Source organism: Myodes glareolus, chromosome 4 (genome assembly GCF_982192425.1).
Source record: "Myodes glareolus chromosome 4, mMyoGla1.1, whole genome shotgun sequence".
NCBI classification, from domain to species: Eukaryota; Metazoa; Chordata; class Mammalia; order Rodentia; family Cricetidae; genus Myodes; species Myodes glareolus.
The window spans coordinates 70,810,651-70,823,758 of record NC_142029.1 but is presented as its reverse complement, the minus strand read 5'-3'; the positions used below and the strand labels follow the sequence as shown (position 1 = coordinate 70,823,758).

Genomic DNA, 13,108 nt, shown 5'->3' with positions numbered 1-13,108 from the left:
CAGAACCAAGGTACTGGTTCCTTGAAGAGGCAGAAAGTTAGGGCTTGGAGCTGAGAGACCACTCTTCCCTTCTCTAAACCACTGACTTCAGCCACTCTGCTCTGCCTTCAGCCTTCTCAATCACCAAATCCTGAGTCGAGAGGGATATAGGATGAAATATAGGATAATACTTAGCTGCTCCCACCAACTGGAAGGGAAGAAACCATATAAAAGCAGTTACAGAAAATCTGTCTCTTGGAGCTGATTTTCAGGGACGTTGAAAGTGAACTCCCACCTCTCCTTGGGCATCTGCCCCCTTCTGTACAGGTATAATCTTTACAGAGTTTACAATTAGTAGTGTTGGCTTAAGGGACTGGTGGATACACTCATCTTGCCACTGTGAGTGGCTCGGTGCTGGGACACGTTGAGGGAATCAAGTAGGAGACCGTGGTGGGGCCCTGAGCTGTGCCTAGGTATCCAGGTGTGCAGGGGTCATACTGTATAACTATATAGGTTATATACAGGGGCAAGTTCCTGGTAAGGTGCAGTCTGGGTTTCACTGCTTCTGTGCAGGCTGTTTGTCTGCTATGCCCTGCTGAATGCAGGGGCAGTTCAACTTGATCAAGGGTAGTGTGAGCTGCGGCCACTTCAAGTACATTACTGTGCCATAGTTGAAACCATGTATGTTTCACTACCGGGCAGGTTCAACCTGACTCTTGTCGGCGGTGTGCTCGGGGCTAATTTTGTGGTTTGCTACTCGCCATTGGAAGTGGGCATGAAGCCAAGGCCCAGGAAAGTGGTCGAGTGGCTGCACAGGGGGCGGAGATTGGCGGTGATGTAGGGCGACCAGGGTGCCCCAGGAATCTGTGGAGTAGCTAGCTCACTCCGGGGAAATGGAACACGGCGTCCAGACAGTTCTTCACTGCGGCAGGGAGGGCGAGGTGTGTTCACAGGGGACCACGGTGCCCGTAGGCGGGCGCTCCCTGCCTTGACTTCCCCATCCCAGGGGGCGGGGGCCGCAGTCGCGGCGAGCGAAGAAAGTGCGCGAAGGGGACGCGCTGCGAGCGCACACGTGACGGCGCGGCGCCCAGCGAGCGGGACCCGGCGGCGGCGGCGGTGGCGGTGGCAGCGGTGGCGGGCGCAGTGGAGCGGCCCGGGCGGCTTGGAGCCCCGGGAGCGGCGCGCGCGGCCCCGGCTCTGGCCCGGCGCTGTCCCGGCGCGCGCTGCACATTCTCTCCTGGCGGCGGCGCCACCTGCGGGAGCGTTCGCCTGAACATGGCGACACGGAGCAGCAGGAGGGAGTCGCGACTCCCTTTCCTATTCGCCCTGGTCGCGCTGCTGCCCCCCGGGGCTCTCGGCGGGGGCTGGACGCAGAGATTGTACGGTGGCCGCGCGCCCTTGCCCCAGGACCGGGGATTCTTCGTGGTGCAGGGCGACCCGCGTGAACTGAGGTTGGGGACTCACGGGGATGCCCGGGGGGCGAGCCCGGCGGCCGGGAAGCCACTCAGGACGCGGCGGAGCGCTGCTCTGCAGCCCCAGCCCATCCAGGTGTACGGACAGGTGAGCACTTCTGCAAGCCGCCTCCTTCCAGTCCTTTCCTCTCCCAGCACTTCCTCACCCCCCGCACCCATCCTTTGCAGTCGCTTCCCAGGTGCAGGCACCGCTTGGGGACTTCCCGGCTGGCATGTGTTTCTTTCTCCCCCCCCCCCCCCCATCACATGAGTACAGCCGTCAACACTCGGGTGGCATAGATCTTTTCCTTCTTCCTGTCGATTTTAGCAAACGTATTCCAGGTAAATAGAAGGGTGCTGCTCCTCTTTACCCCAGGCTGTATGCAGAAAGACCAGTGTAGTTTCCAGCAGGTATTGGAGGGGTACAGCATCATTTTTACATCTGGATGAAAAGCGCACCCCCCCCTCCGCCCCGCGTTCCACCCTTTGGCAGCGGGGGTGAGAACCCTGCAGTTGTAAAGCACTTACACAGAATTGCAGAGGAGGGCTTTCCGCGTTTACCCTCGTGAACCCCAATAAAGGTGGGCAACTCTCAAAGCTCCATGATTGTTCCTTGTGTACCCGGTAGATGTGTGCGTGTGTGTTTGCGCATGTGTGTGTAGAAAGCTGAATTTTTATTTTCGTGGGAGTGTGGCGTACCGTCCCACCCCCTTTCCTTCCCACCACTTCAGGGCGATGACTTTGTTTTGGATAGGAATTATCTCTTATGACACTTGGGGATTTGAAAGGACTGCAAGAAATTTAGTGGACTTATTATTCGTTAAAGATTAATTTCTGTCTAGGCAATGGGTTTATTAGGTCATAAGTAACACGCATTTCACTCTTCCGGTCCCCACTGACTGCTAGGGATGGCAAGCCGAGTTTGTCCACTAGTATCAGCATTGGCTGAATTAATTTGCCAGGTGTTATTGTCTACTGAGAAACTCCCAGTACTGCGGTTAAGAGTGACATCAGCAAAGCCAGAAGGTCGGTGGGAGATCCCGGTGGAGGTGATAAACATGATCACTTCCCAGAGTGATTGGTCCTTACTAAAGTACTAATTAAAAGATTAGCCTGGATTCTGCCTTTTCTCCACTGATTTTTGGCCACAGCAAAGTCTTCCTTCAGGCTATATGTAGAGTTAAATGATCAACTCCTGGAGCCAGAAAGCATCTCATAAAACATGCCACCCTATGGCGTTATGTTTGGGTGTAGAGATCTGAGCGGTGAAAGGTGCAGTGACTAATCCAAGGTCACACGGGGAAGGGCTTCTAGTGCTTTAGTTCTTGCCTACATGGTCCCACTGACTTTTGGGTGTTGGGAGTCACCTTGCCCACTATTCAGTGCTCCCAAAATAAAATGTGGACTGAGGGGTGGTGGTGTGTGGATGGGAGCAGCAAACAGCCACCCACCAGCAGCCCCTGGGCAGAAATGTCTACCAGATGACCTGTAACTGCTTGGGGGTGGGGGTGGGTGCAGAGCTCAGGCTACTGAAATCCACCTGCCCTGTTCCACTTGGGCCCAGCTCCTTGTCCCCCTAAACTTCTTTTTTTGTACTTTGGAAATAGGCAAGAGCTGGTGAGGATGGCTCTTCCCAGCCTGCCTAGCTAGCACTACTGTGCCTTTGAGCCAGCAGCCTGAGAGCAGGAGGATGGAGGGGGCGGTCCTTCCAGGAGCTCAGGTCCTCTGCAGAGCCTAGTTTGAGTTGAAAGAGGCGCTTTCTAGTCGCTACAATATTCATGCAGGTGCTCTTTATCCCCCCCCCCCCCCTTCTTTGGGTTTGGTGTGTGAAAATCTCCCAGGGATTTGGAGCAAGCTAGAGATGAACTCTGTTCTTGTTGGGAGCGACTCCAAAACCCTCCCATTGCTTTCATGTCTCCAGGCCAGCCAGACTGGTTCCACTGAAGGGTGCAGATTCAGCCAGCACTTGAACTCAGAATGAGTATTTCCCACAGAATAGCGAGGATCCCTCCCTGTGCTCTTCCTTGCTCTGATTGCCTTCCTCTCTCTGCCCATGCTCTCTGTTGCCCCTGGTTAATGAAAAAATAGCACTAACCTTAATTGTTGAGGAGTTGAGTCAGGCAGAAGGAAGAACTTCATGGTATGGGATTTCTACCACAAGTTCTAACCTGGTGCAGGAGGCCTTTCACTGTCTCCCGGTGCACAGGAAACCGTGGAGTGCCTTGGGGTTCTTCTTTGGGTCTCTGGAGTAACTCACATCTCTTTGGAATCACCTTTGGAGCAAAGGTGGCTATGTGCCTCTGTTTTTTCCTGGGACAGATCCAGTTATGAGGAGTGCCTCTGCCACCTCCAAATACATCAGGATGCAGCTGTGCTATTAATCCATATGCTCACTTAACTCTTGCCCTGCACCGAGTTTTATAAATTCCCTTCAATTTTTAAGCCCAAACAGTTACAGTGAGCAGTTGTCTGAAGGGAGTCTGTTCCTCAAAACAACAATAATAATAATAATAATAATAATAAAAAAAAAACAAACTGAGAACAACTGAAGGAGGCAGGCAAGATCACTGTAAGTGAGCAGGTGGAAGCTGGGAAAACTGCACCCACTCAGCCAGCCTGGACCCAGCCGCGGCTGTGTGGGGCTCTGGAGATGGAGTGATATTTGCGGACAGAGACTTAGACGCTCTACAGCATCTTGTCCTTGAACCTTGGTGAGGGTAAGGGGGGTATGTAGGAACACTTATCAGGGTTGGAAGCAGAAGCCAGAGAGGTGGCAACAAGGCCACTAGCTACAGGGAGGCTTTAGCTAGGGAAAGTTTGTTTGAGAACGGAGCCTTTGTTAGTACATCACATTGGAGCGTGTCTTCTTTTGCCCTCCTAACTTATGGAATGAAAAGGTTTTGTTATTTTGACCAGTTAAAGGCTAACAATTTTAGGAAGAATATGGAGTACTGGTTCTGACCCAGAAACACATTTGGAATAGTAGAGACCAATGGACCGGATATTAGGGCTTTTCTGCCCAAGTTCAAATTTTACAAGGAAAACCTCTTCTTTTTTTTCCCCTTTTCTTTTCCAAAAGGTCAAATTAAAGCTGGGCAGTGGTGGCGCACACCTTTAATCCCAGCACTCAGGAGGCAGAGGCAGGTAGATCTCTGAGCTTGAGGTCAGCCTGGGGACAGCCAAGGCTACACAGAGAAACCCTGTCTTGACACCGTCCCCCCATAAAAAAAAGTTAAATTAAAGGAGGAAGCTATTATATCTTTTAAATTTAATAATATATAAACTATATATTGAATTAATTAAAAACTGTTTTGGGAAGAGTCTCACCGTTTAGCCCAAGCTGGCCTGAAACTTACTGTGGCGCTCAGGCTAGCCTTTAACTGATGCTCCTGCTGCCATTGCCCTCCCCCCCCCCCCGCCCCGCCAGGGATGCTCATTGTAGCCCATCTCACTCTATAGACCAGGTCAGACTCAGAGATCTGCCTGCCCCCTTTGCCTCAGAAGTGCTGGGGTTAAAGGCATAGGCCACCCCTCCCCCCCCTGCCCCACACCCCCACGCTGACTTCTTGCCTGCTCTTTGCCTTCATGCTTGCTTCCTCCTCTTCCCCCAAAGATCTTCCTCAACTCTTTGCTCAGAGAACCCTCGTTCAGTTCCCCCAATACTCCAGAGCCCCCGGAATTCCCAACCCTGTGGGAACAGTTCTAACCCTGCTTCCAGCCCTCCCTTGGGTTATAATTTACTGCTTCATCTTCCCGTGGCTCCTTCGAAGGCCTGGGTTTGGTCCTTCTCTGTGTTTCCCAGGATGGGAGGCCCTGAATAACTCTCTGTGGGTCAGTTTTCTGCCCAGAAGGAGAGGAGGAAAAGGTAGGGAGCACATTAAACTATATAAAGTTATGTATAAGGAAGGCCACAGGGAGCCCGCAGACAGGCAAAATGCTTCGGTTCACTCCATGGTGCCGAAGCAAATGGGATGGCCCTCCGGAGTGTAGCCCTGGTTTTTCCTGTGCTGTCTGAGAGCTAATTCGAATAAAGACCTAGGATTCTATTTTTATAGCGTCCTCCCTTTTAGGACTCTCATATTGGTTTTTGCTTCTAATGTTTTTATTTTTCGGGGGTGGGAGCGGGGATCCTTTGGAACGAAGCACAAAAAACCCAACAAGATTTACAGGGTTATTTTGCTTGCAACAAGCTCTCTGTTCCTAATTCTCAAATTTTAGAGGACAGAGAGGATACAGTGTCCCGATCTGAGATGAAAAACAATGTGTCCATTACAAACCAAGGGCCCTGGACAAAAGGCCTCCTTTGGAGAGAGAATACCGTTTGGCTTTAGATCACTCTGGTGTTGATTCTTGAGCGATAGACTCGCTTGGGAAAGAACTGGCTGGTTGATTCTGACGTGGTGGTGGTTGACCTGTGTGCTTCCAGCTGAAGATGAGAAGGCAGCACGTTGGCTGTTCCAAGCCGAGTTCTGCACAGGTGAAGACGGGGTGGCCTCCGATGTGACCTTGAAAAACCTCTCCTGGTTGTGCCTGTTTCCCTGCTGTTGAGTTCTGGGCTGTGTCTGGCACTGTTTGGTTCGTCTGTAGCTTGGAGCCTGGAACAGTGGAGGCTTTGAGATGGATGGAATGGAGGAAAGGAGCCCGTGAGGAGAGGCACTGAGGATTAAAGGGAGGAGACCTCACGCACTGGGTTTCCCCAGCCTTCGGCAGGTAGTGCACGCCAACAAAGCCATTTATAAGGCGGAATGAGTGGTGACAGGTGAATCCTTTCAAGTTCTCACGTATCACGAGCGAGCCCTTTCTCGGCTGGTCCCTGTTGTCACCAGGTTTTTGTGTATCCTTACAGAAGCAGTCTGTGTCTATATAATGTGAACTGTGTATCATTACAGAAATAGTCTACGTCTATATAATGTGAACGTACACAATCAAGGTATCAGCAGCCTTTTGCTACCAGTAGCCCTTGGTGTCATGAATAATGGGATTAATTTAAACTCTAAATATATTTGTGGAATGGTGACCATGGGTAATCAGATGTTTCTTGAAGTGTCACATATCAAATAGATTGTTATTCTTTTTCTAGGCCAGGTGTAAGGGCTTCTCCCCTCCCCCTTTCTCCAGTATGAGCCAGGAGGACAGCACTGCAGAGCCCCCTCAGAGCTTGCAGAGTGTTCAGCAGCCCTTAGAGAAGTGGGGCCCCACTTTGTGGGGACATCAGAATAGAGGGACCACAATACAGACCTCAGCTTTGTGTTCCCTTTTGGCAAATCTTTTCACTGTATTCTGTAAATTGAAGTTAACGATATGCTAATAAATTGTTTTAAGACCTGGATCCATGAGGCAGATCCCAGCAGCAATGCCTATTCCAAGGCAGAGAACAGATGCTGGAGGAGCTTTGCCTTGTCAACTGGAGTCTCTTCCTCCTTAGAGACCACAGGCATCTCTGTGGCGTCATTGTTGAATCCCAAGGCAGCGATAGATCCAGCCAGCTCTGTCCAGTTCGTTGTAGAGAGATACGGGGGCAGACTGATAGTCTGAAAATCATGAAATACCCGAATTAATTGATTTGCCTTTGTATGTATTCATTTACTCTCCCTCCTTCTCTTTTAAGGCGTTAGTTTACCTTCTTCACTGAATTTTGCTCAGGTGAATATTAAATGAGATTGTATTTTCTGAGTTGCTGATAGGGGAAATGGCTATATGAATGGATGCAGGGAAAGTCAGTGTGGAGTTTGGAATCTTTTACACTTACGGATAATTGATGGTTGACTACACAGAGCTGTATTAAATCTGGGGTGTTACGTGGGCCTTTCCTTCTTTTTTTTTTTTTAGGCTTAAATAAATGTGATGGACAGGAGAGCTCATTCTCTTCTGGTTTGAACATTGGGGGATTGGTATTTCTCTGGGAATTGTCTGTGGTTTCAGGGAGGTGTTTTCTTTGCTAATGGGAACAGGGCCTTCCTGTGTACTCTCCAGGTAGGCCAGGGTCTGCTGGCCGATGGCATACTCAGTCCGGCCACGCACGTTCAGAAATCAATTTCCTCAGTTTAAAATGAGTCACAGTTAATTTCAACCTAATTTATTGGTTTATCGACTTGGGAACCTTAGGCCTTCGAAGAGGTGGCCTGGGTGGCCTTTTAGCGTCAAAGCCGCTGATGATTGCCAAAAAGTAGGCAAAGCAGGGTGGGCTGCTGGTCAGGGTCAAGGTGTGGACTGAGTCCTACGTTGCTGTGAGATGCTTGGAATAGAATTCCCAAGACAGGGATGCTCCGTGAACGGTGGGGCAGGCTCTGTGAGAGTCAGAAACAGCCATCACTACAGTTGTGAATTAAAGAGGAATTACAAAATTCAGGTATCCCCGGGTAATTGGTCATTAATTGTGTGTGCGTGCGTGTGCCTGTGCGTGTGTGCGTGTGTGTGTGTGTGTGTGTGTGTACGGGGGGTAGTGTCAATGACTGAACCCAGTGCCTTGTGCATGCCAAGCACGTGTTTCTCTATGAGCTATATACCCTCAGCTCTGAGCAATTGTTAACTTTAATGGTGACTCCGTGCCCCACCACTGCTGTCAGCAGAGAGCTGTCTGATCCTGCGTTCTGGCCTTGTAACTGATCTTCTGATGGGAACAGTGCTAGATAGGCGTTTCCTCGGTGCCGATCCGCGTCTGTGTGCGCAGTCGGTCTGCTAGGCATGCGTGGCCACCGAACCCTTGAACTGTGGCTAGGGTGACTGAAGAACTGGATTTCTTTGCACCTAATTTTAATGAATTAACAGCCACATGTAGATTCTGGCTGTCGCTGCACTTCCTGCCAGCACAGCAAACCTCTATTGAGTGGAAGGAGGCCTAGACATCCCAGCTTCTGCTTCACCTGAGAGAGGCTTATCATAAACAGGGGAAGTGAAAACGAGGGTTGCTGGGTTTGAGCAAACCCTATGTCTTGGAGGCTTCTGACTGCTAAGTTGCAGCGGGTAGGGAGGGCTGCATGGGGCACTGTGGACGACAAGTGGGCACTCTGTTCATTTATTTTGGGAGGGTTGCCTCTGTATAGTTGTCTCCTGCCAGGCCCTGGGAAGGCTGACCCTTCAGAAGGACTCACCGAACTTGTGTGCCTTCTTCTGTTCTGTGTTTACGCAAACAGACCAGGGCTCTCCAGGTTGTGCGGAGGTATGCACATCCGATGGGTCCTACTTAGCAACGAGATGTAAACCGTGTCCTAATAGTGAGGCTGTCTCTTCGCTCCAGCGTTCTGCCTCCTGGACGCCTGTTGACTTGCCTCAGTGGATCTGGGTCTGTCTTTCATCCCTTCAACCCTTCAAGCTGGCACAAAGACAAACAATAGAGGCGTGTGGCCTTCATCACTGCATCCGAAGCTGGCCCTCCTTCTTCGCTGGCCCTTTAGCTTAGCATGCCATTGCTGTTGTTGCTGCTGCTGCTGCTGCTGCAGGCTCTTGGCTTGGAAAATCGGGACCCTTCAGGATGATTTATCTCCAGGCCCCTGAATTAGATTAAAAACACAGCTACGAATTCTCAGAAAGGCAGGCTGATGTGATTATATCCCAAATCTGAGTGGCAGACAAGGGCAATAAAAAGATGTACAGATATCAAATGTATTTTGAGCCATGTAGAGACCAATGTACTGTGCTATCCCTCCCTTAAAAAACACAACAACAACAACAACAACAAGAAAACCCAGCAACAACTGAAAGATGACTACTAGGACTTTATTTATTTTGAAAGAAGACTTCTCTATGGTATGGGGAGCTTTCTCCTCAGACTGCTGAGTGTAGGGAGGTCTGGGAAGGCGGATGGCTAGAGTTATTTTTATGAGGAGTCAGTGGGTAAGGGCCATTGAGGGCTGTAGGATGCTGCTACTCTCTCTCTCTCTCTCTCTCTCACACACACACACACACACACACACACACACACACACACACCCCTTTGAACAAAAGTCACTTAGGAAAGAGTTGGGTTCCGAGTCTGTCACTCTGGATGCTGTTTGGGCTTGGACGCCATAGAACCTTGTCTGTTCGCTGAGATGTTCATGGCAGCTCAGTCTTGACAATCCTGAGACCTGGGAAGGTCAAAGCTGACCTCCTGGGTCCTGGTCCAAGGATCCCAGAAGAAGAAGAGAACCTTGATCCTAGGGCATGGGGACAGAGCAGAGCTGGGCAAGCTATCTGGAATGCAAGACTGTTTAAAGGAATTTGAATATTTGAAACCTGTGCCCAATTAATTGAGTCACATGACACCATACCTAAAATTGACCTTATCGGTGTATATTTAGTTCCCTGAAGTCTCTCACTGAGTAGTTATAGACATACATCTTGCAGTACGTGCATGGGGTTTGCTGAAGTTGGCAAGGTGTGCTAGGCTGGAAGAGAAGCAGAGCTGGGGAGCGGCGAACAGGGTATTAGAACAGAGCTGGAGTGTCAGGCAAGCCGATGAGAGTTGCTGCTAGCGCATGTCACGGGGCTGAGCCTCGGGTCGCTCCCAGGCCAGCTCCTGTTACTGAGAGCTTGGCCTTCCTTGGCTCTTGGGGTTGAGAGCTTGTGCCTTGTGGATTAGTCATCTTGGTTTCAGTTGTTTTCCAGTGTGGAAAGGCAGCTGCTGGTGTGGTCTTAGGGTCTCCTGCTCTGGGGTGATAGGTTTAAGTGCTGTGCCTTTGGGGTGAGACAGTGTTAGGGAGTCATGTCATCTTAGTGGTAACATCTTGGGGCCTAGACTTTGGGCTTCCTCCAGCTTTCTGAGTCCTGTTGTCAAGTCTTGGGGAGGCTGCCTGAAAGTATCATTAGCCATCAGTTCAAGAGTCAGTGAAGTGTGTGGTGTCTTACTATTTGACATGTGTTATGTCTTGCTCTTGGGTCTCTGTTCCAACCCTGGTGATGCCAATGTGAAGTTTCTATGTGGAGCCATGCTGTAAAGTCCTTTGGACCTGAAAGCAAATGATGTTTATGGATGTTGAAGTTTATAAAACACATCCATGGTTTAGATGTCGTTTCTTGCAACAGTCGCGTGAACTTGGGGAGAGTTGCTATTCATCTCCATTCCCAGATGAGTATCTTGTAGCTCAGAAAGAGAAGCGGCTTCTCCCAGGTTAGACAGCCAGCAAATTGTGGAGACAGGACCCACAGCAAGCCTCTACCTTGGTTCAGATTTGTGTGGCACCGTTGTTTCTCATACATAGGGGTCTTCTTGGGTAGGAATCCGCAACTTGCTTCCTTTCTCTTTCCCCTTCCCTCCCTCTCTCCCTCCCTCCATTTCTTCTTTCCTTTCTTTCTGTGAAAGCCTTCAGTCTCCTTCCCCAAGAACCCATCACTCTCCTATAATTCTCCCTTCTTCTAGGCTATTCGTGGCTACACGGCTGTTTTAACTTTTTAGGTACGGTAGATTTTAGGACTCTTCAATCCCTGGCTCTTATTCTTCCCTAGGTCTCCGTGTCTCTCCTCTGCCCCAGCCCTTCATCCCTAACTAACTGCTCCCGCTCCATCTTTGTTTCATTAGCTCTTCCAGGAAGTGCCATTCTCCTCTCCATGTGAGACCAGGGCCTGTTTGACAACTGTTTTAAGCACTCATTAAGTTTGTTACTTTGTGCTTCTTTCTTCTACTAATTTAAGAGAAGCGAGGCAAGACCAGCCAGTCTGCTGCTTTCCTAACACCTAGTGCAGCGTCTGGTTTACAGTAAATGCTCAATAAACATTTATTGAATGAACAAAGTAAGCAGCTATTTATACAGAGTCAAATGGGGAGCCGGGGAAAGTGGGTGGTCTGGAGCTGTCTTCCCCATCCACCAGAGCAGTGGAAGAACCTTTGGGGGAAGCGAAGCCAGAGGATTGAGAGTTCAAGGTCAGCCCGAGCTTCCAGGGCCATCTGGGTTACATAGCTAGGCTTTTGTCTCTAGAGGAGTGAATGAATGGCTTTGGGTTTTAAAGGGAAATCCTCACAGAAGGCAGGAGAGCATTAGCTTCTGGTGTATAATGCTGGGGATGCTCACTGTGTTTGTATGCGCACTGGGGATGTTCCCTGTAAGATCCTCAGAGAGAAGCCCCTCCAGTCAGCAGCGGTTAGTTCTCTGACCTTCCTTTTGGCTTTGATATTCTCTCTCTCTCTCTCTCTCTCTCTCTCTCTCATACACACACACACACACACACACTAGCGAAGGAAGGTACAGATTTTCCCCAGGTTCCCTTTACTCTGGAGCTCTCCAGTAACTAGAAGGGCCATTGTCAATCAGGTAACAGTGTTTGCCTGGAGGGTGTGGCATTTGGCAGTGAATGACAGGTAGGGCTGATACTGCAAGCCAGTGAGAATGTGGTTGTTGTCTTTTTGATGTGGTAGGAAAAAAAACTATCCTTTCTTCTCTCTGTCTTCCCTTCATCTTTCCATTACCCCCTCTGTCTTCCCTCTCTCCCTCCATCTTCCCTCCCTCCTTCTTCCCTCCCTCCCTCCATCTTCCCTTCCTCCCTCCCTCCATCACTCTGCCCCATCCATCTATGGCAACCTTAAAAGCTCTAATAAAGATGGTAGCGAAATTCCAGATTTTAGTTCAAGGTCATTCTTTTGTTTCCTCACCTACATACTGAGCAATGTGAGTTTGTCCCTTAGGTGGTTAGCAAGTTCACTTAGTACAGGCCTGCATCTTGAGTCAGCTCCAAGGTCAAGTGAGTGTGTTGAACCCATGGACAGGGCTGTCTTCAGGGAGCACTCATAAATGGTGTTTCAGTTCTCCTGAGGTAGCGAGTCCAGAAGGGTAATGAGCTTTCTAAATATAGTGGGAAATTGGTCTGGAAAGGGGACACTGGGAGCCAGTTTGCATTCTTCACATTTAGGTCACCTGGTTAGAAAAACGAAAAACCTGGGTGTTAGGCATGGATTGTCATCCATCTTTGATTTCCAAGCCCCCCTGCCCCCGCCCCCGGTGTCATGTACGTGGTGGGGAAGGCTTTAGCTGCTGATTCTATCCTCAGAGTTGAAGGATCAGGGTGCTTGTTCTATGCTTACTGTTGAATTTTTAAAAATGCTTCTCTGTATTTCACAGTCAGTGAGGCAGAGAACTGGACCGGGATGCCTCGCTTGTGATACCTCGCAATGCACTCTAGAAAGGAGCTGTGTAGGAGGCAGGAGGATGTCAGGCTCGGGTGCCTAGGACTCCTTGAGTCTTGTGTTTGGCCACTGTGAAGGTGGTCACGGCAGAAGAAATGCCTGGGGAGAGGTGTGGGGCCATTCCATGAAGGGACCCCCATCCTCTCGAGTAAGTATCAAAGACCAGACAGAATTTGGTGGTTTTCTTGGGAATTCCTCATCCCCTCTTCAGACCTGCAGCCCTAATTTCTCCCAGAAGCCCTTGGTACACTCTCAGAAGTAAGATGTGATTCAAGAGCCCGCAGGGTACCTGGCAGCTAGCAGACCTCAATGTGTAATGTACATCCCTTCCTTCACACAACAAGCACTTATTTCCTCCCTTCTATTTATAACAACCCAGAGCCCAAGGAGTGGATGACAGCAGATTCTCCCCTACTCTGAAGAGTAAGCAAATAATAGAAGCGAGTCATTGTACCACTGTGGATCACTAGGGCATGCTGGGGGACCGAGGAACAGTCAGAGGGGTGCCTATGTTTGGTAAAGACTTTGAGTTGTGTCAAGGTGTGGGTAGCAATGATTGCTGGGAGCCTGCTGTAAACGATAG

The 13,108-nt window shown here is 49.9% G+C and overlaps 1 protein-coding gene across 1 annotated transcript in view; it reads left to right on the top strand.

Annotated features, from left to right (window-relative positions):
- The first annotated feature begins 1,193 nt into the window (after positions 1-1,193).
- Positions 1,194-13,108, top strand: part of Sorl1 (sortilin related receptor 1) — a 163,796-nt gene continuing 151,881 nt past the window's right edge. The window contains exon 1 of the mRNA XM_087905541.1: positions 1,194-1,539. Within this exon, the coding sequence (XP_087761667.1) occupies positions 1,255-1,539 (285 nt within the window). The 5' untranslated portion in view covers positions 1,194-1,254. The remainder of the gene's footprint in view (positions 1,540-13,108) is intronic.